Genomic DNA, 27,863 nt, shown 5'->3' with positions numbered 1-27,863 from the left:
TTGTTGGGTTCTCCCCCTTTACATTTAATTTCTTGTCATGCCAGATAGGTTCATTCTGCTTTGCTTCCTGGGGTTCTGATCTTCAATGTCTGTTCCTAGGATATTGTGTAAAATTTTTTGGAGTGCTGGTTTGGTATTCATGAAGTTCCTAAGGTGCTCTTTGTCATGAAAGTATCTTATTTCTCCATTCATTTTGAAAGATAGTTTTTCAGGGTACATCAATCTGGGTTGGAGGCTGTTTTCTTTTAGGGCTTGGAATGTCACTCCAAGCTCTCCTTGCTTTGATGGTTTGTGTTGAGAAGTCTGCTGTGATTCTGATGGGCTTTCTTTTGTATATGATTTGTTTCTTTTCTCTAACTGCTTGTAGAACTTTGTTCTTCTGTTGGGTTTCTGGAATCTTAACTATTATATGCCTATGTGTAAATTTTTTTTGATCAAGGTTATTTGGAGTCCCATATGCCTCACTTATCTGTATGTCAAGTTCTTTTCCCCTGCTTGGGACGTGTTCTGCCATCACTTCTGTGAACAGGTTTTTTTTTTATGTCATCTGCACTCTCCTGTTTCTTCATTGACTCCAATCAGTCTTATGTTATTTTTCTTTGCATCGTCTAGCAGCTGCTGGATTGATTTCTCATGGTCCCTTACAATTTTGAAACAATTTTTCTTTTCCTGGTCACTAATTGCAATCTTATCTTCTATATCTGAAATTCTGTCCTCACATTGGCTCATTCTGCTGTGTAGACTTTCAATGGAGTTTTTAATTTCCTAGAAATCTGTTTGTATCTGTTTCATGGATTCCATTTTTGTCCTATGTTGAGATTCCATCATGTTCCTCAGCTCCTCTATGTTTTTATGTGTGTCCTCTCTAGATTTATTAATCATGTCCTGGACTATGGGCACAATCTCTGCTGTTATCTGAGAAATTATTTCTGATTTCTGTTTCTCCAGATACTCTTCTTTTGCCAGTTCAGTGGGTCAGGTGGTTGAGTATCAGAGTGTTCTATCTCCTTTCCTTTTGGGGTTGCTGTAGGTTATCTGGAAGTCTGGTTTTGAGACTTTTTTATGTGTCTTCTCATTTCGACGGGGGTGGGGGAGGGTGCTGTTGGCACCCACGCAGCTCACCTCCTCTGTGCTGGGAGTGGTGCAACGGTGGCCCAGAAGCCCCTACCTCTGGGCTGGGAGTGGTGGAATGGCAGCCCTGAAGCCCTTTCTATTCCTCATTTATTGACCAGCTTCTGTTTTGTGACTAATGAAATGAATTAGTCAATAGATTAGGAAATGTATATAGTATGTAGATTACAATATTCAGAATAAAGAAATGGCCAAAGGAAATTCCAACTTGATGACTTTGCTTTTATTTGCATAACTCTTACATACAGCACATAAAGAGATATAAATTTCTCTTAGGAGGCTGAGGCAGAAAGATTACTGTGAGATCGAGTTTAGCCTGGTCTTCATAGCCAGTTCAAGGCAAGCCTGAACTTTAGTGATATCCTGAGTGGCCTTGGCTCAGAGGCTCCGTGTCCAGGTCCAGGGGAAGATGAGGCAGTTGGAGTAGAGTTCAAAGTGGTGTCCATGGGCTTGCACCACACTTTGCTGCTCCACCCTCCTTCCATGCAACAGAATGTTCTGAAGCTTGGCTTGCAATGACAGAGCTCTGAGCAGACAGCTGCTGAGGAGAGAGACGAAGCAGCACTCTGTGGTGACCCCTCTGGAAGGCTCTCTGCTGGACATAAGGCATGGCCAACTGCAGTGCTTTGGTCAGGAGGTGGGAAGGTCCAAGAGGTGTGTGTGCAGCTGGTAAGGTCAAGGTTTGTCAATTTTGTTTATTCTTTTGAAGAACCAACTCTTGGCTTCATTGAGTTTTTTGTGTTGTTCTCTTAGTCTCCATTGCATTGATTTCTGCTCTGATAATAATAATTTCCTTCCTTGTATGAGCTTTAGGTTTGTCCTGCTCTTCTTTTTCTAGAAGGTTCAGCATCAGTTTGTTTAATTGGGCTCACTCTGCTTTTCTAATATTAGTATTCACTGCTATGAATTTCCCTCATAAGACTGCTTTCATTGTGTCCCATAGATTCTGATATGCTGTGTTGGCATTGTCATTTAGTTGTAGGACGTGTCTGATTTCTTCTTTAATTTCCTCTGTGACCCATTGGTTATTCCGAAGTATGTTGTTCAATTTCCATGTGTTTATGAAATTCTTGCAGTTTCTTTTGCTATTGATCTCCAATTTCATCGCACTATGGTCTGATAATATACAGGGGATAACTTCAATTCCTTTGCACTTACTTAACCATGTTCTATGATTGAGTATGTGTTCTATTTTGGAGAACGTCCTGTGTGCAGCTGAAAAGAATGTGTATTCTGATTTTGTGGGGTGGAACACTCTGTAAACATCTGTTATGTTCATTTGTTCAAGAGTTTGATTGAGTTCTAGTATTTTGTTTCTTTTTTGTCTAGTTGATCTATTTTTTTGTGACAGTGGGGTATTGAGGTCCCCCACTATTATTGTATTTGTGCTTATATGATTTTTCATGTCTGTCAGTATTTGTTTTATATAGTTGGGTACACTAGTGTTTGGTGCATATCTGTTTATGATTGTCATCTCTTCCTCTTGGATTATTCCCTTTACAAGGATGTAGTGTCCTTCTTTGTCTCTCTTAATCAGTGTTGGTTTGAAATACACCTGATAGCAATGGAGATAGCTCTCTTGCTTTTTTGGGGGTTCCTGTAGCATGGAGTATTGTTTTCCACCCTTTAACTTTCAGTCTATGAATTTCTTTTTGAATTAAGTGTCTTTCTTGTATGCAGCATATTGTTGGATCTTGCTTCTTGATCCACTCTGCTAGTCTATTTCTTTTGATTGGTGAACTGAGACCATTACATTGATTGTTATAACTGATACTTATCATTGACTTATATTGACTATATCATTATACTTATATTGACCTATCATTGTCATGACTTTTTCTTTTTGTTGGATTCTCCCCCTTTGTGTTTAATTTCTTGTCATGCCCAGTGGATTCATTCTGTTGGGCTTCCTGGGGTTGAGATCCTCATTGACTTTTCCTAGGATATTGTCTAAAATTTTTTTGAGTGCTGGTTTGGCATTCATGAAGTTCCTAAGGTGCTCTTTGTCGTGAAAATATCTTATTTCCCCATCAATTTTGAAGGATAGTTTTGCAGGGGACATCAATCTGGGTTGGAGGCTATTTTCCTTTAGGGCTTGAAATGTCACTCCAAGCTCTTCTTGCCTTGAGGGCTTGGATTGAAAAGTCTTCTGTGATTCTGATGGGCTTTCCTTTGTATGTGATTGGTTTCTTTTCTCTAACTGCTTACAGAATTTTGTTCTTCTGTTGGGTTTCTGGAATCTTAACTATTACATGCCTATGTGTAGATTTTTTTGATCAAGGCTATTTGGAGTCCTATATGCCTCACTTATCTGTATGTCAAGTTCTTTTTCCACTGCTTGGGAAGTTTTCTGTCATCACTTCTATGAACACTTTTTTTAATGTCATCTGCACTCTCTCCTGTTTCTTTATTGACTCCAATCTGTCTTATGTTATTCTTCTTTGCATCATCTAGCAGTTGCTGGATTGATTTCTCATGGTCCCTTATTTTAAAGAAATTTTTCTTTTCCTGGTCACTAATTGCAATCTTATCTTCTATGTTTGAAATTCTGTCCTCACATTGGCTCCTTCTGCTGTGCAGACTTTCAGTAGGGTTTTTGATCTCCTGGAAATCTGTTTGTATCTGTTTTATGGATTCCATTTGTTTCCTATTTTGGGATTCCATCATGTTCTTCACTTCCTGTATTTTTTTTTATCTGTGTCTTCTCTAGATTTATTAATCATGTCCTGCACTATGGGCACAATCTCTGATGTTATCTGAGATAATATTTCTGATTTCATTTTTTTCAGATCCTCTTTTATTGCCAGTTCAGGGAGTCCAGGTGGTTGAGTATCAAATTGTTCCATCTCATTTCCCTTTGGGGTTGCTTTAGGCGATCTGGAAGTCTGGTTTTGAGAGTTGTTTGTCTTCTCATTTCAAGGGGGGGGAATGGGTGTGTGGTGTTGGCACCTGTGCGGCTCACCTCGGTGCTGGGCACAGTGGCATGGTGGCCTTGAAGGTTCACTTCCTCTGTGCTTGGGACTGCTCTGCTCCTCATTGCTCAGGGTGGTGGTACAGTGGCCCGGAAGGTTCAACTCCTCTGCCGATTAGATGATTTTCTGTAGTGGCATGCTTTAGTTCTCACTTTTTCATCTTTTATGTATCTACTACAGGTCTTTGTGTTACTATGAAGCTTAAAAAACTTTATAGGTATAACAGGTTTTTCTAAAATGATAACAACTAGATTTTCCATAAAAACTACCTCCATTTTATGTTTTTGATGTCACAATTTCCAACTTTTTGTATTGTGTATCCCTTAGCAAATTATTGTAGCTATTATTAATAGTTTTCTCTTTTAATCTTCATACTGAAGACATAATGATTTATATATTATTTTTATAGTATTGGGGTATTCTGAATTTGAGTGTGAGCTTAATTTTACCTGTGAGGTTTGTTTCTTTTTTTGAGACAGGTTCCCACTTGTAGTTCAGGTTGGCCTTAAACTCACTTTATAGCCAAAGCTGGCCTTAATTTCACAGCAATCCTTCTGTCTCAATCTTCTAAGTGCTCAGATTACAAGCATTCACCATCACACTAGCTTACCAGTGAGTTTATCCTTTTACATGTTTTTGTGTTACTCATTAGCATCCTTTCCTTGCAGCTTGAAGAACCCCTTTTAGCATTTCTTTTTAGACAAGTCTAGCAGTGATGAAGCCTTCAGATTTTATCTGAAAAAATCTTTATCTCTCTTACATTTATGAAGGACAGTTTTACCAGGTATAATATTCTTTTTTTTTTTTGGTACCGGGGATTGAACTTGGGTCCTTGTGCTTCAGGTATAGTATTCTTGGTTGGCATGTTTTGTTTATGCAGCACTTTGAATATATCTTTTCACTCCCTTTTGGTCAGTGAGATGTTTCCTGAGAAGTTCACAACTAGTTTATGATATTCCCTTATATGTGACTTGCATCTTTTGCTGATTTCACAATCTTCTCTTTATTTTTGATTTTTGACAGTTTGGGACAATATGTATTGATGCAGTCTTTTTTTTCTTTAATTTGGTACCAAGGATCAAACTCAGGACCTGAGGCTTGCAAGGCAGGCATGGTGCCACTAAGCTTAACCCCTGGTCCTATGCAGTCTTGTTTGATTTGATTTTGATTGTGAATATTTTGGCACTACTATGTAGATATTTATCTTGCTTCCCAGATTTTGGGAAGTTTCCTATTATTCCTTTAAGCAAGCTTTTTTACTTCTTTGTCTTTCTTCTTTTTAATCTCCTAAACTCAAATAATTGGCTTGGGGCCATGGATTGAGAAATAAATTCCCTTCACCTGCATGCCTGACAGCAGGCCAGGCAAGATCTCTCTGAGGTTGGAAAATGCTGGGGCTATAACTCATTTTTTATAAAAATCATCCAATATATGAAAAAATGCCAAAAAACAATTACAAAAACATTGACATATTTTAAATGTTCACAGTTTAACACTTTAACATATTTATCACACCTGCACAGATACAATACAATTGTGCCTGTCATAAAATAATTACTGCATTCAGAAAAGCATATTAATTCCTGTAGCACTTGTAGGTGTGTGGTCCAGGAATGGGACACAGTTTTAATGCTTTGCAATGAATACTTTCCTTCTTGTCATTTTTCTCTGGGACTGAGTGTGACTTCTGCATACTTGGAGGCATATGCAGAAAACAGAGCCTGGCCTGTCTGCAGGGCTTGCTATCCATCCTTTCTGGGGACTACTTCCTTCCTCACCACTGTCCCAAGGAATGTCTAATTCATCCAGAAAATTCCACAGTCCTTCCTCCACAGAGGCTGTGTAGACCCTGTGGACTCAACCAACTTCATAGTTCACATATTGGTGAGTGGCAGAGATTAAAGTGGAGCAAACTGGAGAGTAGAGTTGGAACTGAGGGGAGTTATGGGTGTCTCTGGCTGCCCTGTTACTCTTCAGGAGATGGTATTGGCTCTGGTCCTACCTGTAAACCTTTTCTAAGAACTCTCTGAAGCTAAATCCAGCTACTCCAAGCCTAGCCCTGTTTCTTGAACTCCAAGTGTTTGTTTTGAAGGAACAGGAAAGACTATCTTTGAATTAGGAAAGGAGTTAGAGCAGCATGCTCTTAAGAAGCTAGCTGAGCATGTAACATGGTGTGCATGTGGTGTGTCCCCCAAGGTTCGTGTGTGAGGTCTCCAATGTGATGTGGAAGTAGTGCAAATTTTGGGAGAATTGAGATAGGGTCTCACTATTTAGTTCAGTGTTACCTTGTATAGCCTCATACTCAAGGTGATCCTTCTGCCTCAGCCTTCCAAGTGTTGAGATTACAGACATGCACCACCACACCTGGTGGTAGTTCAACTTTTAAGAGGTGGAGCCTAGTGGGAGGTGATTAGGTTAGGGAAGCTTCACTCTCACAAATGGATTAATGCTGCTCTCCTGGAGGAGTGGGTCACGTCTGGCAGGAATGGACTAGTTTTCATGAGAGAGAGGGCTGTTTGAGAAAAAGCGAGCCTGGCCCCTGCCTGGACTCTTGCTTCTTTGTTCATACATATGTCCTCCCACTTGTGACCATCTTTCTTCCTATTTCTCTGCTCTGCTATGATGCAGCATGGGAGCCCTCACCAGGATGCTGGCACCATGCTCTTAGATCTCCAGAACCACAAGCCAAATAAACCTCTTTTGTTTATAAAGTATCCAGCCTTGGTGTTTTTAGAGTAACACAAAACACACTAAGACAGCATACTTAAACTATCACTAGACTTGCAGCATAGCCCACTCACTCCCACCTGCCTAACAAACATGTACATTTATTCTCTCTACACTCCTGGAGACTAACACACTGTCTGGCACACAGGGGGGGTCTCAGTAAATGACCACCACTTTAAGATCAGTGGTGTCAGACTCTAGCCTCACAGCTGTGCCTGTCTTCCCTGCAGACACCTTGTGTTGTTACCCTGTTTGTTGGCTGTGTTTGTCCCTTAAACTAATCATGTAAGCCACTCAGTAGGGCAACAAACCACAATGGATGCCAAAGCCTGAGGACTGTGAACACTTGCACATGCCCAGGTCTCTTTTCCAGGTCCTATGTGCCATGGGCACTGTTCCTGTGTAACTGTCCCATGTAGTCAGGACAATGAGAACTCCTCCAGAGTCCCCTTCTGGAAGGATTTTGAGCCCTTTCATTCCTGCTCATCTTATGTCCCAGGCAGGCTCAGCAGGTCCCTAGTGAATAGGCTGGCATGACACCAAACCCTTTCAGCATTTCAAACTATTTTCTCCCAAGCTACAGCTCAGTGGGGGCTCACCTGGCTGTGTGATTACCCTATAGACTTCTGGTTCCTCCCGCCCGGGGGGCTGGTGAATAAATCAAATGCTTCCTGGTGGACTGATAAAGTGAGTTCTGTTTAAGGATAAGAGCATCATTTAGACATAATGAAGGATGCAGAAGAGACATTTGGCTTGGACTGAGAAAAACATTTCTAAACCAGTCATTGCTATCTGAATGTGGCAGAATCTCTTTTCCACCACAAGGACAAGGGTGGGATTGTGCAGCTCCTAAATAAATAAATGAGCTCAAAAATAAGCATTAAGAGGGCTTTGCAAACAGAGTATGCTTGAAATGTACCAAGAAATAAATGATACTTCTGTTCCCATGCTGAGTGGGAGACTTTCATAACCTCTTTTTTTGGTACTGGGGATCAAATTTGGGACCTTGCACTTGTGAGGCAGGCGGCGGAACCACTAAGCTAAAATCCCCAGCCCCTTTCATAAACTCTTAAGGGAATGAAATAAACACAGAAGTTAAAAAATGAAACAAATATGAAAAAGGGCATGTGGATATACTTTTAATAATCAGAAAGTCCATATACTGATAGTTTAATTTCCATCTGGTGTGTGGTAATATCAATTCAAATTTCATTAAAGAATATTATCCTGGAGAAAAGCAATTTGTAAATAATTAGTAAACAGAAGAGGTAGTAGTGGGTAAAGGCACCCAGGCCCAGCTTGCCTGGTGCTTTCTGTTGCAAATAGCCAAGTGTCAATTGAAATGGTTCAGAGTAAGGACATTTACTTGCTTGTGTAACCAGGGGTGGGGCAGGATGTGGGCCGATGCCAATGCTCCAACTTCTGGTGGCTACTCTGCTCCTTCATCCTCAAAACCAGCTTCTTCTCAAGTCTGCTGCTCCCACTTTTGCCTCATTTGTCCCTTCATGGACTTGATGGAATGTACATGTTCAACTCCCTGTGAAGGTGAAGATGTGCAGCCCAGAGGCAGATGAGCCCAATCTAAATCCTAGCTCTGCCTGAGAGTTGCACATATTACACACCAAGTTTCTCATCTGGAAAATGGGAATATTCATCATAGTCTAGGATTGCTGTGGGAATAAAAAGAGAGGGTGAGATGTAGCCTAGGATAGATTAGTCACTTTGTAAATGCCAGGGGCTCATCCTTGATCTTTGTAGGACTTATTGGATATGTATACAGTGTTAGGCACTGTCATAGTTTAAGGAGACAAGAGTTGGGACTAGAGACAAGGAATGAGGGTGTTAGGCTAGTAGGTATCTTACTCTTGATGCCCAGAAAGACTAGGGCACTGTTGGCATCTAGTAAACAACACTGGAAAAGTGAAAGAATGAAGGACAAAAGTGATACTGGTCTCTAGCATTCTCAGAGTATTTAGGTTTATTATACAAAGCACAGATTTGGTCTTGTGTTTAATTTCCATTCAAACGAAGGACTCTCATAACACGGGGGGCTGTGGGGGTAAATGTGGTCAACTACTCTGAGCACCTGTGTAGTGCACAGCTATGCAAAGGGACAGAAATAAGGGAAGTTGTTTTCCTGATTAATTATGTTTGGATGATGTTTGGGCAAATGCTTCACTGGGCTTAGAAATGTTCAATACTTTTAGACATCAAAAATTGAAATGGGTAAGGAACTTCCTCTGGGAAGAGAAAAAGCAATAAAAATCTATTTGAAGTAATCATAAGATATTCTTTTTCCTACTGCTTACCATTCTTCCTCTTGAGCTCTGCTCACTTTTGGTTAAAAAAAAAGGCAATGAGAAATTACAGCTTTAAGCATCCTGCTTCTAGATTAATTTATTTAACTGGCTTAACCATGAAGTGAACCCTCTCTGCCAGCCACTGTGCCTGGTGCCACCGGGGACTTAAATACACCTGAGTTCATGCCCCCAGGAAGCTCACAGAGTGATGGATTGATAATAGTATAAAGTGTGGTGTTATGGGCTCCAACCTAAACCTTCTCAAAGGCTCAGTTCACCCACAGTGATGGGTACAGGTGGTCTGTAAAGATGCCAAATTTAGCTCTGGAAGTTACCTCCCAGCAGTTGATATTCTCTTAACCGCCCCCCACCCCCCACCCCTACCCCTACCCTTGCTTCATGAGAGAAAAACTGAGATGTGGAGAACAGGACTGATTTGCTCTTTTCTTTTCTTTTCTTTTCTTTTTGGTGCTGGGGATCAAACTCGGGTCCTTGCGCTTGCACTGCAGGCGGCGAAACCACTGAGCTAAATCCCCAGCCCCAGGACTGATTTGTTCTAACGCCACTCTGAGACCAGGGTAGATCAGAACACAGTCCTGTTTTCCCTCTTTCAGAACATTCCTAGCCTAACAAGGAACTAATGGCCATATGCCATCTGACTCTAAATCACACATCATCAATCAATATAAAATACCCTAAAAGAAATCAAGTTATAAAGGAAAGACTTTCAGGCATCTTCTCAGGTTGGTTTGGCAGATATTACATGAGAGAGAATGCTGTAAACATCATGGCTCCAGGAGAGCCTGGCTTTAAAAATGGGAAAAGAAAGTCCACAAGAAAACAAATTTTAAAAGCCTAAGGAAATGTCATTTGTTAAAATCATCTTTAAATGTTTTTTCTTTAAAACTCCTTGGCTCAGCACCCAGGAAAAATTCTTGCCTTTGAAGATGAATATTCAATGCAGAGAAGCTGGGAAGCTAGGCAATGAGGCTCTGGTCAGTGTCAGTGCTGGGCCACTGGTCCTGCAGGGACTTGTCTGGCCCCAGAAAGGACGGCACTGAAAAGGAAAGCAGAGCTGGGCTCTAAGGACAGAAATGTGTTGAAGAACTTCCTTCTAAGCCAGGGTGTGAAGAAGTGCTGCACCTCTCTGTTGCCTCAGCTTCAAAGCCACTGAGTTCTAATTTTCCTCAGAACAGATGCTGTTATTTGCCAATAAGATAGCTGCTTTTCTGTCAAAAAAGAAAGAAAGAAAAAACTCCACTAAATTAAAGAAGGCAGTGGCTATTTTTTTTTATTGTGTGCAGAGGATTTTTTCAACACATCTGGGCAAGATCTTAAACTTACCAGCTGCTTAATCCAAGATTCTCATGCTTCCCAGGGAGGTTTTATTGCATTACTTCCAAGTTTTATCACTTTACTTCCAATTTGTATCCTTAGGGACAGAACAAAAATGATTTTGTGAATCACAGGAAATGAATCAAGTGGGGTACAATTTGATATTATCTAAGGAGAATCAGGAGCCACAAAAAAACTGAGCAGTTTTTCATAGACTTTAAACCAGGATCCAAAGTGGCAAGTGGATATTTTTTTTCTTAATTTAATAAAATGACAGAACAAGTTAAGTTAATAAAGATCTGACACCTCACCAGGATTCTAAACTACTGGGAAAATTGAATTATTCTTTCTAAATAATATAGAAGGAGAAATGAAAGCATGCAAGTTATGATGTCTAAAAATAAATGAAGAAAACATGTCTAGTTTTATGAAGAAATTCAGTCCTTAAGACTTACTTTTTAAAAAAAAACAACCAACAGGATTAAAGGGAAAGGAACATTTCTTCATAGATATTATAATTTGCCATTTAAATGGCCTCCCTGGCAAGTGTGACTGAGGAAATACAGTACCTGCAATCCGTGTAGTCAGGATGGCTGTGATAAAGATGACATTTGCCCTGTATGCCAAAAGATCCAGGAAAGTAAATCTGAAAACATGAAAAGAAAACCAAGCATTCTTATCCAATCCAAACCCATGTTAATGAACAGCATAATATTTTAATTTTAGTTTGTGTCCTGGTGTATTCAGAGAATTGTCAACCATGTCTTCTTAATATAGTTCATCCTTGGTATAGGAGGATATTGGCTCCAGGACTCCCACAGATACCTAAATCTGTGAATGCTCAAGTTCCTTACATAAAATGAGTAGTATTTATATAGAACTTATGCACATCCTCTCATATACTATAAATAATCTCTAGATCTCTTATAATACCTAATACAAGGTAAATGCCATGTATTGTATTGTTCAGGAATAGCAGGAAAGAAGTCACATAATCAGTACAGAAGCAATTTAAAAAAATACTCAGTTGGTTGAATCTGTGATTGAGAAACCCACAAGGCTGATTGTATTTTGGTCTGGATTGATTTCTACCTCTCACTAGGGGGAAATACTTGGCAATATATTTAAGAGTGTATTACATTCTTAGGAAAAAAAAAGTGATGGTGGAAATCACTGCTTATGCCTTCATATAAAGTGAGGTTCTCAGTATCATTACTCAAAATGTTGCAAATAAGCAACATCTTATAAAGTTTGGTTGAGGTAGATACAATGGTCTAAAATAGGGCTGCCAGGTTCACCAACTAAAAATACAGGATTTGGCTGGGTGTGGTGGGGCATGCCTGTAATCTAAGTGCTCCAGAGTTGAGGCAGGAGGGTCACCATTGGTTCAAGGCCAGCTTGAACTACATAGCAAGACCCTGTCTCAAACAAAACAAAACGAAACAAAACAAAACACAAAAAACCTGAATTTCCAATAAACATTTTTAAATATAAGAATATCCATGCAATATTTGAAATATTATTACTCTAAAAATTGTCATTTATCTGTAATTCGAATTTAAAGGTACACCTATTTTATCTCACAACCTTACTCTAAAATGACCTTGAAATGCTAATTTTTGGATGATTATAGTGTTCATACAATGGAATGGGTGTTTAAAAAAAGATAAATTGAACAGGTATAGTATATAGTAATTATTTCTGGAGTTGTGATACATCCCGTTAAAGTTGTTGGTTGTGTTATAAACAAGCCTTAAAAAGTCTCTTAAAAAGCCACCCAGGAAGTGTTTTATATATGGAGATTGCCAAATTTAAAAAAAAAGATAAGGGACATCTAGCTGTTTCCTACGATGTGAAGGTATGCTTGTAGCTGAATAAAATTTCCAATGATAGCAACATACATAAAAAGTTAAATAATACTTTATCTCAAACAACCTTGGTGGCATAAAGATGATACTTTAGGACAACTAAAAGAGTTTGCAACAGTGACAAAAGCCCTAAAGTCAAAGATGTGTACAGGAGCTTGAATAGAATCACATCATATAAATTAGAGTGGGAAACAACAGTATTCTAAAATAATCTATTCAATGTGTAATTTAAATATTTGTAACTTAATTGAATATTGTAAGTAGATATTGAAGCATCACATCTTCATCCACTAAGACAGAAGGAGAAGGGGACTAAACTTACATTTCTCCCTTAAACAATTAGAAAATTGAACAAAAATATTTAAAAATTGTTTTTCAAATATCAGAGAATAGGAATTCCAATACTGCGGTCCCTGAGAAACAAATGAGGTGTTTTACTACTGTGTGGAAGTAGTTTGCTGCAGCACAGAAAAGGGATCCAAATAAAGCCCAGTGGTCTTTGGTGTACTAAATGAAGAGCAGTTCAGGTGGCTAGCATTTAAGCCGCAATTTATGATGCAGGAAGGAGCTGGTGGGGATGGGGAATCTTGATGATAGAACAACAGAAACTATAAAAAGTAAAATTGGCCAGGGATTTAGCTCAGTGGTTCTGCCGCTGCCTCACAAGCACAAGGACCCGAGTTCAATCCCCGGCACCAAAAAAAAAAAAAAAAAAAGTAAAATACACTGAAAATAAATATTTTTTAAAACCCAGAATAGAAAAATGAGTTGTGGGACAATATCCAAGGGTGTGTATAACTGGGATCCCACAAGGGTCAGGAGACAGAAAAGCATTTTAATTCGCATTTCTCTAATGTCCACAGATATTGAGTATTTTTTTCATGTATTCATGGCTGTTTGTACTTCTTCATCTGAGAAGGGTAAATGTATTTAAGTTGCCCATTTTTTAAATTGAGTTTTTTATGTGGAAGGGCTAAGTTTTTTGAGTTCTTTACATATTCTAGATATTAGTTTGGTGTCCAAGGAGTAGCTGGCAAATAATTTTTTCCCATTCTGTAGGTTCTTTTCACTCTCTAGGTTGTTTTCTTTATTGTGTACAAGTTTTTAAAATTTGATATAATCCCATTTGCTGATTCTTGATATGGGGGAAGGCATGAATAGGAAGTGTACAGAGGATATTTAGAGTTTCTGTTAGTGTGTGTTTATAATTGCTATATCTTCTTGTGGTAGTGAGCCTCTTATTATAATGTACTTCTTTTTCTTTGTAATATTTTGGGTTTGAGGTCTACTTTGTCTGATATTAGTATAACCATCTTTCAGTATCCATGGGGGGATTGTTTCTAGGACTCCTTGTAGATACCAAAATCCATGCATGCTCCAGTTCCTTATACAGCATAGCATGGTATTTGCTACGTACATCCTCCTGTATACTTTAAATCACTTGTAGATTATTTATAAATACCTAATACAAGCTAAATGCTATGTAAATAGCTGTTACATTGTATTGCTTATGGAATAATGATGAGAAAAAAAGTCGGGACAAATTCAGTACAGACACAAGCATTACAGGCCTAACTAAATAGTACATAAAACTGTAGTTGGCTATATTTGTGGATGGGCAACAGTATAGCTAAACCAGCTCTCTTTTTATTATTTGTGTATACTATCTTTTTTCCATAGTCTATTTGTTTTAAAGGAGGAGAGGTTTAATTTAGCTCATGTCCATATTTCACTTTCAACCTATTTTTGTCACTAGGTCTACATAGATAGTTTATGTTTTATAAAAAATTCATTCTGGCAATCCCTGTCTTGATTGGAGAATATAATGCATTTACATTTAAAGTAACTACTGATAAGGAGAATGTTACTTCTAACATCTTCATTTTAGTTTTCTATATGCCCGATGAATATCGATTCCCTTGTTTCATACATTACTGCCTTCTTTTGTGTTCAGTTGATTTTTTCTACTGAAGTGTTTTGACTCCCTTCTTAATTTGTTTGTGTACGTTCTATAGCTATTTTCTTTGTGGCTACCACAAGGATCACATTTAACATCCTGAAGTTATAACAATTGAATTAAATTTATACCAACATCATTTCAATAACATAGAAAACTCTGCTCTTCTATGACATCCTCCCCTCTTTCCATTATTGATATCAGATTACTTTTTTTATTAGTACATGTTTGCAGTTTACAATTATCTTGGGGAGTGGTTACATATACATTGCACAACTTCTTTCTTTCTTTTTTTAACCCCCTTCCCTGTCCCTCTCCCTGCCTCCCTCCTCCAATTCCCTGATCCCATTTGTTCATTCTTGTGGATATTATATGTTGTATCATATATGTTTTCACTAATTAAGATTGTTAGGTTCCTGTACATGGCATATATTTATTCTACTTATTTCTCCTTCCCCTCCTCCTCACCTCCCTTGGATCACTTGGACCACTTCCCTATTGCAAGAGATCCATCTTGTGGTCTCCTATCCATCCTTTATAACTCTGTTTGTACTTTGCCTCACTCAAATGGTATTTAAACATATGTGTCTGGTTTATTTCATTCAACAGTATATTTTCCAGGTGCATCAATTTTCCTACAACGTCACAAATCTGTCATGCTCTATAGCACAGTATTATATTTAGATATCACATTTTCTTTATCAAGTTGATGGGTATATAGGCGGTTTCCAGGATTTAGCTTTTCGTAAAAAATGGGCTGCTATAAACATTGCATGTATCGCTGTAGCATGTTGTCTTAAGTTCTTTGGGAAAGATACCTGGCGGGGGATTGCTGGACATATGGAATTTCTAATTTCAGTTCTTTGAGAAATCTCCATACTGATTTCCATAATGGTTGTACTAGTTTACATTCCCACCAACAATGAAGGGAAAAGGGTTCCTTTTTTCACCACAACCTTGCCAACATTTGTTATTGTTTGATTTCTTAAGGACTGCCATTCTATCTGAAGTAAGATGGAATCTTAGCATTGTTTTATTTTCCATTTCTCTAATAGGCAGAGATGTTGAGCATTTTTTCATATACTTGTTGACCATTTATATTTCTTCCTCCGTGATGTGTCTGTTCATTTCTCTTGTCCTGGTCTTTAATTTTAGGTAGCTTAATTTTTTGGAGTTCTTTGTATATTCTAGATATTAGTCTCTGTCTGAGGAATAGGTGGAAACATTTTTTGCCCATCCTGTAGGTTGTCTCTTCACTCTACTGACTGATTCTTTTGCTGTACAGAGCTTTATAGTCTGATATAATCCCATTTGTGGATTCTTGCTGTTATTTCTTGTGCAATTGAGGTTCTGTTTAGAAAATCTTTTCCTACACCTATATCTTTGTTTTATCTATTTTGTCTTCCAGTAGGTTTAATATTTCTGTTTTAATGTTTAGATCTTTGATCCATTTTTTTTCAATTTGGTAAATGGTGAGAGATAAGGGTCCAGTTTTAATCTTCTGTAAACAGATAACTGGTTTTCCCAGCACCATTTGTTGATTTGTTGAATAGGCTATCTTTTCTCCAACATATGTTTTGGGTCCCTTTGTCAAAGATCAGATAGCTGAATGTGTGTAGGGAAGTTTCTGCATCCTCAGTTCTCTTCCATTGATCTGCATATCTATTTTTGTTCCAAGATCATCCCCCCCCCCCGCTTTTTTTTACCATTCCATTTTTATTACTAGTGCTTTGTAGTATAGCTTAAAGTCAGTATTGCTATGCCTCCTGCTTTTCTCTTGTTACCCAAAATTGCTTCTGGCTCCATACAAATTTTAGGATTATTTTCTCTAGATTTGTAAAGTATGCTGTTGGTATTTTGATTGGGACTGCAATGAAACTGTATAACAGTTTTGGGAATATGGTCATTTTAACAATATTTATTCTGCCTATTCAGGAGTTGGGGACATCATTACATTTTCTGATGTCCTCTTCAATCTCCTTTTTCAGAGTATTGTAGTTTTCTCTGTAGAGCTCTTTCACTTCCATGGTTAGGTCAATTCCTTGGTACTTCATTTTTCTTGACGCTACTGTGAATGGTGTTGTTTTCGTAATTTTCTTCTCCTCAAGTTCATTATTGGTACATACAAATGTCAGTGATTTTTATGTGTTGATCTTGTATCTTGCTACATTGCTGAATTTGCTTATTACTTCTAAGAGGTTTTTTGTTGGAGTTCTTTGGGTTTTCTATGTAGAGTGTCATGTCATCTGCAAATAATGATAATTTGAGTTCTTCTTTTCCTCTGTGTTTGCCTTTATTTCTATCTCTTTCCTAATTACTCTAACTAATATTTCAAGTAGTATGTTGAATAGAAGTGGTGATAGTGGGCATCCTTGTCTTCTTCCTGATTTTAGAAGAAATGTTTTTAGTTTTTCCTCATTTAGTATGATGCAGACTATTGGTTTGTCATATATAGCTTTTATCATATTCAGATGTGACCCTTCTCTATCTGTTTTCTTAGAGTTTTTTTTTATCATGAAGTGATAGTGGATTTTGTTGAAAGCCTTTTCTCCATCTATTGATGTGATCACATGGTTTTTTAACCTTGTTTCTGTTTATGTGATCTATTACATTTATTGACTTACGTATGTTGAATCATCCTTGCATCTCTGGAATGAAACCTATTTGATTATGATGTATCATCTTTTTGATAATGTGCTGCATTCTATTTGCTAAAATCTTGTTGATAATTTTTGCATCTATGTTCATTACAGAGATTGGCCTATAGTTTTTTTTTAAGCTTTAAAAAAATTTTTTTTGGTACTGGGGATTGAACTTGGGACCTTGAGCTTGCGAGGCAGGTGGCGGAACCACTGAGCTAAATCCCTGGCCTTAGTTTTCTTTTTTTAATTAGGTTTTTATACAGTTTTGGGATCAGGTTGATGCTGGCCTCCATAAATGAGTTTGGAAGCACTCCATATCTTTCAATTTCTTCAAAGAGCTTGAGGAGTATGTGTCATACAACATCCTTAAGGTTTTATAGAATACAGCAGTGAATCCTTCAGGTCCTGCACTTTTTTAAATTGGTGGATTCTTTATTACTATGTTTATTTCATTGCTTGTTATTGGATTGTTAATCATATTTATATCTCTTGGATTAGTTTTGTTTATGTGTAGGAATCTGTCCATTCAAAATTTGCTTATTTGCTGTAATATAATTTCTCAGAGTAGTTATATCTTCTGGATTTCCACAGTGCTTGTTGTGATTTCACCTTTTTCAGTCCCAATTGCATTGAGGTGAGTCTTTTCTTACTTTCTCTTGGTAAAGTCTGGCTAGGGGTCTATCTATTTTATTTATTTTTTCAAAGAACCAGCTATCCAATTTGTTTTTTAAAAATAGTTTTTCTAGTCTAAATTTCATTGGTTTCCACTCTCATTTTTATAATTTCCCTTCTTAAGTTGGTTTGGGGCTGGTTTGTTGTTGTTTCTCAAATATATTAAGATTTATCACAAGGTTGTCTATTTGAGCTTGGTCTAGTTTCCTAATGTGAGCATTGATTGTGAAGAATTTTCCTCTTAGAACTGCTTTCATAGTGTTTCAAAAGTTTCAATGAGTTTTACTGTCATTGTCATTAACTTCCAGAAATTTTAAAATTTATTCTGTGACCCACTGGTTCTTTAGGAGTATATTGTTAATTTTCCAGGAGATTTTGCCTTTTCTGAAATTTCTTCTGTTGTTGATTTTTATTTTCTTTGCACAGTGGCCTGATAGTATGCACAGGGTAATTTCTATTCTTTCATATTTACTTAAGCAGTCTTCGTGGACTAGTATGTGACCTATTTTGGAAAAAGTACCATGTGCTGCTAAAGAGAATGTATACTCTGTTGTAGAGGGATGGAATACTCTGTATTTATCCATTAAGTCTATATGTTCAAGGGTGTGGTTCAGTTCTGAAATTTTTTTATTGGATTTTTGTTGTATTTCCTTGTGATGTATCTCTTCTATTGATGTATCTCCTTTTGAAAGTGGGGTGTCAAAATCCTGATTGTGTTTGTGTTTATTTGATCTTTTAATTTCAGCAGTTTTTATGAAGATAGGTGTTCCAGTAATAGGTGCATATATACTTATTAATGTTATCTCTTCTTATTGGATTGTTTCCTTAACTAGTATATAGTGACCTTGTCTCTTCTAATCAGTTTTAGCTTGATGTTTACCATGTCTGATAATAGAATTGCTATCTCTGTTTGTTTTCAGAGCCCTGGTGAATGAAATGTTGTTTTCCATCCTTAAATTTTTAGTCTATGAATATCTTTTTGGATTAGATGAGTTTATTGAATGCAACAGATTGTTGGATTCTGTTTTTTGATCCAGTCTGTCAGTCTGGGTCTTTTAATTGGAGAGTTGAGGCCATTAACATTGAGAAATATTATTGAGATGTGTTGGTTACCTACTATCATACTTTCTTTATCTCTTAATGTATCCTTTAATTTTTCTTTTCCTGATATTTTTTGTTGCTATTTATCCACTGACCTCACTAGTTTCCTGAGTTTTTAGCTGTCTATAATTCATTGCTTCTGTCAAGAATATTCTTAAGTATTTTCTCTAGTGCTAGTTTATTAGCACTCATGTATCTTCTGAGCTGGTCTTTTTCACGGAAATACCTAATTTCATGGAAACTGCCTATTTTGGAGGATAGCTTTGCTAGGTAAGTTATGGGTTGGAAGTTACTTACTCTTAGCACTTGAAATACTTCAAGCTCTTCTGGCCTTTAAGGTTTGTGTTGAGAAGTCTTCTGTGATTCTAATTGGTTTACTTTAATGTGTGATTTTTTGTTTTTCTCTGGCTGCTTTTAAAATTCCAAATTTTTTGCTGGCTATCTGGTAATTTAATAAACATATGCCTTCTTGAGCTTCTTTTTTCATCATGATGTTTGGTGCTCTATAAGCATCACTTATTTGTATTTTAAACTGTTTTCTTATATTTGGGAAAATTTCTTGCATGATTTCTGTAAGCATGTTGTTGAATCCATCTGCGCTATTTTCTAGTTTTTCTCTAACTCCGATTAGCCTTAGATTTATCTACTTGTTTTCGTCTAGCAGCTGCTCGATAGTCTTCTTTTATTCTCTTATTTTCTTCTGGGCTTCTTTGAGCACTTTATCATAATTCACTATTTTGTCCTCAATATCTGTCTATCTTCATGTTACTCATTTCTGCAATGTATGAATTCTACAGGATTCCATTATTGAATCTGTCATTCAAATTTTGGACTATTTTGGTTATCTTGTCCATTTTTTTTTTAACCTATTTTCCAAAAATTCCCCATGGGCATATTGAGTGAAATTGCTGTGATCTTTTGGTTCCTCTTTGAACTCATTTATTTTCTTCATTCCTTCTATGAACTTTTCATAGATTTCTGCTATCTGGTATTTGTTTTCTTTTCCCTTTATGATCCCTTGCTCTGCCTTGGGAGAACTAGGGGCATGTTTCCGAGATCTATTTCCTTGCTTCTCCATTCTCCTGTGTGTCTGTACATATACATGCATCTATCTATCTATCTATCTATCTATCTATCTATCTATCCATCCATCCATCCATCTATCTATCTATCAATCATCTATCTTTATCTCTCTAAATAGATAGATATCTTTTCAAAAGTATAGATGGTCCCCTCTTTTTCCCCTTCCTCTTTTGGAGGCATTACTGCAAGTCAGGGTCTAGAGAAATGAGGAGAGTCTGTGGCTTATATAGAGATTTTTAGTAGGATGTTGTCTCCTTGTGAATAATTTTCAGCTTTGTATATCCAGTGCTAGTATTTACTCCTTCCATTATTTTCTTCAAGTAACTTCATCTCTGTCTTGCCAAAAGAATTACTTCTGGTTATAACAGCATCCACAGAGTCAATCTTATAACACTTCTATACAATAGTTCTTGCAGTTACATTCTCCTTATTGTCTATTCTCTATGCACATTATGACAGTTTATTATTTGTGGTTGTTCTGCAATGAGGTAGGTGAGGTGGGCTGGGGAGAATGGAAGGTGTTGTGTTAGACACCAAGGAGGTGGTTTCAATGGGGAAATAGTGGTGGCTGAGAAGAAAAGGTTGATGTGGGGTCTGATTTTATTGGAGCACTTTTAGCTGAGTTGAAGGTTTAGTATTGAGAGTTTTCGGTGATATTTTATGGGGGCAAGGGTGAGATATGGCAGAAAGGGGGTTTGCTTTGTGATTGAGGAGATCTATGTGGTTGTCAGAACTTCCTGATAGGGAGGACCATAAGCTAGGTAAGATATGGAAGAGCCAAAGGCTTAGAATGGGGAGGACCGAGGAATATTAGGAGAGAAGATAGGAGTGACTGTGAGGGAGCTAAGTATGGGGAGTTTAAAGACTTGGGAGAGGAGTTTATGTAGTTGGAAAAAGAATAAAGAAATATGTTAATAATGTCTCGGGGTGGGGTTTGAGATAAAGAAACTAGATAGGAAGCTAACACAAGGGAGAGAACCTAGACAGCTATTAAATCAGAGCCAACAAAAGAACAAATATACAAAAGTTAGAACTTAATAAACACAGTAAACTATAAAAGAACATAATATCCCACACTACTAAGTAAATCAAGGAACATATAAAAACTTAAACTATAAGATGTCTGATGGAACACAGATTAAATATCCCAATGAGACACTGCATATGTGATTCCCAAGTAGCTTCTTTGCCAGAGTCTGAGTGCTCACACCCCAATAACTCCTCTGATCCCTCCCCCCAGTACTAAAATTAACTCAGACTCAAGACTTCTTTCTGCCAGGTTCAGGCATTCTTGCAGAATCTGATCCAGTCCAAATTCTTGAGTTAGGAACTCTTGCTATTTCTCTCCCTGGGTGTGATGGTGTTGCAGAAATCTCGGAAAGAAATACACAGAGACACAGAATTTGGATAAAATAATAAAATTTCTTCTCACAAGCAGACAGGAATGCCAGAAACCAGTCTGGTCAATATCTGTGTCCCCTTTGTTCAGCATTTCCCTTTTTATATCCTTTTTAGCCATTATCTCATCCCTAGTGGTCTTTGATATGTAAATATAATTCCAGTTCCTATTTACAAGTCACAGACACAAGATAGGCCATATACATTGTAAATTCACCCTGGCATGGTAACTTTGTTAGTTTAATGAAGTTACTGGTTAGAGTCAGATAATCCTCACCTTAAACAAGGAGTTACAGGAAAAGCAAATCTTAAAAGAACACATTACTTATTTTGCTTCTACAACTACCTTAATATTCAATCTATTAAGTTATCTAAAACTTTTCCTGTATCATTCCTCCCTCTGTTTACTTTGGGATAATTCTTCTATCCATTACAAGTTCTATCCAGTTTACCTACATTTTTTAAACACTAGCATTTGGTAGTCTTGAGCTGCAGCACTGTGCTACCGTATAAATTTTGAAATCCACTGGATGACACAAGGACCAAACATTAATATTAATATTATAACAAGAAGGGGACTCAGAAGAGGTCCTATCCAAGTTTTTGTCATTCTGCCCAAGTAAAATTAATCCCATAGGACAGCTCTCCTATACCAAATTTCTCATCAAGAGCCTTGATCTGATCTTTGTTTGCCTAGTGATTCTTGTACTATACCAGATTTATTAGCATATCAACAACTCTCTTCACCAAGAAATAAGCAAGTCCCTCCTTTCTGAGCAAATTGAGAGCAGCCCTATTTTGTAGTGACGGGTTTCTAAAGCCTGAAGTGTGTCTCGAATTTCCTCAAGATCTTTTTAAATTTCTTGTCTTAATGAAATATATTACTCCTTCTGGCATATACATAGATATAGGATTACACTGACCTTGTTTACAATTGTTGCAATTACCACTGGCTCATCCAACAAGGGAGCCATTGATCCAAACTTGTGTTTTCTCTTTGCAATATAATTTTTCATTAGAATAGGCCCCCACAGCCAGAAGTTATCCCCAGGTCCCCCATAATGTTTTTATCAAAGAATATTGTAAACGCATAGCCTTCCGGTTCCCATTTTAACGTTTTAAAAGTCACATATTGTTCATCAAACTTTTCATAACTAGGCCTAAACACTCGTAGTTTGAAAACAAAGAAACTTAAGGCAGTGGTGATCTGGCACAACACAATAACCCATGTCGTCCTTGTTGGTATTCTTCAGCCGTGCGTTGACTCACCGGCCTCCAGAGTGGTGAGAGCAGGGCTTTGAGTGTGTTGTCTTTCTCAGCTTTCAGCATCAGCTTTATTGTTACCTTGTGCAATGGAGTCTTTGCCTTTCTAATGTCCTGAACAATATATTACTGTGACTTTGCTAGGTTCCCACACTGCCTCTAGCAACTGTATAATTCCCTGTTTATTTTTAATTAGCTTCCCTTCTGCCATGAGAAGACCTCACTCTCGGTAAATCATGCCAATGATGTATAATGTAGCAAATGCATAGCAAAAGTCTGTATAGATATATATACCTTTTTTACCCTCTGCCCATTGGAGTGCCTGTATGAGTGCCCAGAGCTTAGCACATTGCACCGATGGCCCTGGCTAGGACCACCTCATCCTTCATGGTTACCGCATATCCAGCATGATGAACCCCATCTTCCATGAAGCTGCTCACATCCGTGAACAGAACGAGGTCAGCATCGGACAAGGGTGTCATTTGCAAGTCAGGGTGGCTGGAAAAGAGCTCATCAGTGACACTCAAGCAGTCATGATTGGGAGGGCCTGTCTCCGTGGGCAAGAAGGTAGCAGGATTTAAAGTTTTTACAGAAATAAACCACAAGTGGGGATTCTCACAGAGAAGGGCTTGATACTGAGTAACCCAATTATCTGACAGCCAATGATGCTCCCTTGTGTTTAGCAGTTCTAGGACCGGGTGTGGAACCTGCACAGTCAGCTCCTGACCTAAAAAGTCAGCTTGTCTGTTTTTTTGAATCAACAGAACTGAAGTTGCTAAGGCCCAAAAACAGTGAGGCCATACTTTTGATACTGAATCTAAATTCTTAGACAAATATGCCACCGGTTGATTCCATGGGCCTACTTCTTGGGTCAACATTCCAAGGGCCACCTGGGTTTTTTTTTCAGTCACATATAGAGTAAAAGGCCATTTTACATCTGGTATGCCTAGGGCTGGGGTGGCTGCCTAAGTCAATTTTAATTTTTTAAAAGCTTCCTCCTGTTCTGTAGTCCAATGCAGATGATTCTCCTCCTGTCCCTTTAGGGCTTCATAAAGGAGTTTAGAGATTTCTGTAAAACCCGGAATCCAAATTCTACAGAAGCCTGCCGCCCCAAGAAACTGCCAGCTGCTTCTTGGTTTGGGGTTTAGGGATGGCACTAATAACCTGTTTTTTTATTTCCTAGGCAATGCATGCCCTGTGTTATTTGAAATCCTAAATATTTAACATGCTGTACACAAATCTGGGCTTTTTCCCATGATACCTTACATCCAGTTTTCTTGTAAGTGCAGCAACAACTTTTTGGTGCCTTCCCAGCACCGTTCTTGGGTTGAGCTGTGTAAGAGTAAGTCAGCCACATACTGCAGTAGGACACAACTATATTGTTCTGTGGGGAAGGCAAGCAAGTCCTTGGCTAGGGCTTCCCCAAAAAGCATGGGTGAGTTTTAAATCCCTGTGGCAATCTAGTCCAAGTAAACTGAATCTTTTTCCCATCACTCGGGTCTTCCCATTCAAATGCAAAGATGGGTTGACTGAGGGGAGTGTTGAGAAGGCAAAAGAAGGCATCTTTTAAGTCCAAACAAGTAAACCATGCTGCTTCTGGGAGTATCAGACCCAACACAGCATAGGGGTTAGGGACCACTGGGTGCAGCCATTTACAGCCCGTAGATCTTGCACTGGCCTATAGTCCCCATCGGGTTTCTGAACAGGCAGCAAAGGGGTGTTCCAAGGTGACATACATTCTCTAATAAACCCCAATTCCTTTAATCTCATGATATGGGGTTTAATTCCAATTTGGGCTTGCCTGGACATTGGGTATTGTTTTACACCAATGGGGCCGAATTGTCATTTAATTTTATAACTGTGGGTGGATGATTCTTAGCTAAGCCTGGGGGTGATTCCTCTGTCCATACTCTAGGAAACATAGTTCTTAATTCTTGTGGAGCCTGGAAAACATCATCCACATTGCAACACTGCCATTCACCCTCTCTTTTAGTTGTTACTATCATGATGAGATCTCTTCCTGGGTCTAAATGCAGAGATGCATTTCCTCATTGGGTGAAAGTTACTGTAGCTCCCAATTTAGATAATAAATCTCTTCCTAGTAAGGGGCTAGGACATTCTGGCATATACAAGGATTCATGTTTCACTTTATGTCCTCCAATTCCACATGTCCCTTCATAGCAAACCTGGCGCTTTTCTGAAATTCCAGTGGCATCAATCACTTGGATGCGCTCTCCACTCAGAGGGGCAACTGGAGCTGTCACCACTGAGTGTTCTGCGCCACTCTCCACCCTTAAGGACACACTTTGGCCCCTATCTATATATCGACCATGGGCTCATGGGGGCCTAGCTGCATCGAGCCCGGTCTGTGTCCGTCACTGTCCTCATCACAGGCAACAACGTGCCAGTATCCTTCCTTTCCTTCAAGTCCTGCTTTTTCTTTTCCTTGAGCCTTGTCTTTCTTTTTCCTTCTCTTCCTTGGCTCCCATACCTACTGCTATCTTCCTTCCTGGCTCTCTTTCTCTTTCACTGTCTATTCACATACACTTTCCCAGCCAATTGCAACAATTGCGTTATATTCATGCCTTCCCAAGTCTCCTGCCTTTGGATTTTCCTTCTAATGTCTGGTGCTGACCGGGTTACAAAAGTTGTATTAATTAGCTGATGTTTTTCAGGAACAGTAGGATCAAAAGGTGTATACATTCTGTAAACTTTACAGAGCTACTCATAAAATCTCTCAGGGCTCTCATTGGGCTCCTGCTGTTTCTAGCACTTTAAGCATATTTGTAGGCCTTTTACTTGCAGCCCGCATTCCTGCTGAAAGGGCTGTCTGATAACTTCTCAAGTTTTCCTGTCCTGCTTGGGTATTGAGATCGCAATTGGGCTGCACATTTACTGGGAATTGCTGTTCATATCAAGCATCTGGATTCTGCATAGTACCCGGTATTCTAGTGCAATTAACTTTTTAATTTTTCCGAAAACTCTGTGTATATTTTAGAGGTTAACAAAGTTCTACAAAGTTTTTCACAGTCCTCCCAAATAGGACAATGGATAGCAAAGATGGAATCAAATAATTGAAGCATTTTGGAGGGGTCTTGGCAGAGAATAAATGACTTTTTTCTCTGGACCAAGCCTCTTCTTTTTATCCTTTTTAAAGTCAAATCTCAAATATTGTACCTTGGTCTGACATATTTGTGCCTTTTTCCAACAGTTTTTTTTCTAACTCATTATACAGCAGGTCATATTGTAACCTGTTGGCTCTTAAACCCTTTGAAGATGACCAATGTACACATATTATAGTAACATATTTAGAATTTAACCCTTTGATGACAACTAATGTAAACATATTTAAACCTTTTATAACATAGTTGAAAACAAGAAACATACATTTTTTTTTTTGATAAATCACTTTCGTGCATCTTTTGACATACCTAGGCCTTCTGGTCTTGTATTTTTTTAAATCTTTTTAACAAGACAAACATACAAAATTTTTTTATATCAAAATTGTATCTCTTTTAGTTATAACTTTTAAATATATATTTTTTTATCTCACTATAGACCTTTTATCACAAACTAGTCTTTAGCTGTTAAAATTTTAAAGTGTCCCTTTTTTCATTCTCAGATTGTTACACTTTAAATTTGGTTGGCTGCCAATAGAATGGTAGTAACCTTGAGGTTTTTTTTTTATCAACAAAGTACAGAAAAGAGCAAGTTAACCTTATAATTACAATTGAAGAATTTGCAATGTACAATACTTTAAGCACACCAATTAAACATCAACTCAAACTGAAACACAGATACATTTATCAATTAACTAAAATTTCTAACTTTTCAAACTGAAACACAGATACGTTTACCAATTAGCTAAAATTTGTAACTCTTGTAAAATTTCTTACTTTCTCTAGCTTTCTGTCCTTCAGAGCTTTTTCAGTTGTTTTTAATCCATTACTTATTTTTTCTTACTAATTTTTAAAATTTGAGTGTAAGTCCTATTCAATCCTCTCTGAATCTGACACAGCATTGGTTCTCTGAAGCCAAGCAGTTTTCATGCTTTTGTCCCCACCTCCTTCAAACTTGTGAATTTAGCAACTAAAAAAAATGGGAAAAGTCTGGATCTGAAAGGACCGGTTACTTTTCAGCATCGTCCCCTTTCTGACAGAGGACCAGGTTGTTGTTTTTTGCTTCTAGGGCACACATATGAAGCCAAGGAGGCATTCTGGGGCACAATTTAAGCCATAAATCAATATAGGGAAATTGATCTGGATATTCCTGTCCAGGGGTGGTGACTGTTAGCCAGACGGACCAGAAGAGACCCTCACCTAGGGATCTCTCAGTTGGCCAAGCTAGGCAAAGCTTGGGCCATTCTAACTCACAAAGGGCTCTAAGTTTTGGGGTTTCATCTTAATACCATAATTTCCAGTAAAACCTTTCTTAAAATTCCTAAGCATGCATTCCAAAACAGTAGGATGTGATGTTTCTGTTCCCACAATGGGCCGATGGGAGTGTTGGTGTGTATGGGTGCCCTTGGGTGGAGACACAAGACAAAGGTGGGGGATCACTCACTGGCCTGCCTGGCTTCGGGCTTCTCAGCCATTTTAAGGTCCCTTCAGGCTAAGGTGGGCTGTCACCTAAGCTCACCATTATGCCTTTGTTAAATGCGACCACACACAAATTCTACCACTGGGGAGGACTCCTTAAGCGCAAGCGCTTCCTCCCTCTGTCTTGTTCCGCAGATCCTTTCACATACTCGCCTATCCAGAACTCTTTCACTCACACATTTATTCAGGAGTTATCACATTCCCTCCCAGGAGACCCCCTAACCGTAACCAAAACAAATGAAAGAAGCTACCTCCCCAAATGGCAAAGCACAAGGGGTGACTGGGCCCCTGCACTGTTTGCCCAAAGTTCATAAACTGAACCAAAACAAATGAGAGGAGCTATCTTTCCAAATGGCAAAGCACAAGGGGTGATCAGGCCCCTATGGTGTATTTGCCCAAAGTTACAGAATACAAATTCACAAGGCAAAACCGAAAGTTAACAACTAGGGGGTTTCCTGTGGTTTCTCACCCAGAAAAGGAAAGAGACAGATGAGACACCAAGAACAGCAGTCCTCATTCTGTAGTCTCTTCGGGTTCAGGCAAACCTCCGCCCGGTGAGCGGATCTCTGTGTCCTATTGGGGAGCCTAGCAAATTAGTCCCAGGGGCACGACTTTCCTCTCGAGGAGACAGAGAGCTGCTTCCTCCGGTGGGGTGGGGTTCGGGCTGATGACCAAAAGGGCTATTTCATTCCCGATTCCCAGCCAACGCACCAAATGTTGCACCAAATGTTGCAGAAATCTCGGAAAGAAATAAACAGAGACACAGAATTCTTCTCGCAAGTGGATGGGAATGCCAGAAACCAGTCCGGTCAATAT

General features: G+C 38.4%; 1 protein-coding gene across 2 annotated transcripts in view; it reads right to left on the bottom strand.

The window, feature by feature from the left end:
- Positions 1-9,597: 9,597 nt before the first annotated feature.
- Cdk8 (cyclin dependent kinase 8) overlaps positions 9,598-27,863 on the bottom strand; it is a 200,291-nt gene continuing 182,025 nt past the window's right edge. The window contains exons 13-15 of one of the 2 annotated variants that reach the window (XM_004854819.4): positions 11,035-11,111; positions 10,475-10,562; positions 9,598-10,359 (exon numbers count right to left, since the gene is read on the bottom strand). In XM_004854819.4, the coding sequence (XP_004854876.1) occupies positions 10,496-10,562; positions 11,035-11,111 (144 nt within the window). In that variant the 3' untranslated portion in view covers positions 9,598-10,359; positions 10,475-10,495. The remainder of the gene's footprint in view (positions 10,360-10,474; positions 10,563-11,034; positions 11,112-27,863) is intronic. The other variant, XM_004854820.4, reaches the window with a different exon arrangement.

The sequence above is a fragment of the Heterocephalus glaber genome, unplaced genomic scaffold (assembly GCF_053883595.1).
Source record: "Heterocephalus glaber isolate CG9 unplaced genomic scaffold, H.glaber_assembly_v1.0 deba00001719, whole genome shotgun sequence".
Classification (NCBI taxonomy): Eukaryota; Metazoa; Chordata; class Mammalia; order Rodentia; family Bathyergidae; genus Heterocephalus; species Heterocephalus glaber.
Note: the sequence above shows the minus strand (reverse complement) of the source record. Positions and strands in the feature narration are given on the sequence as shown.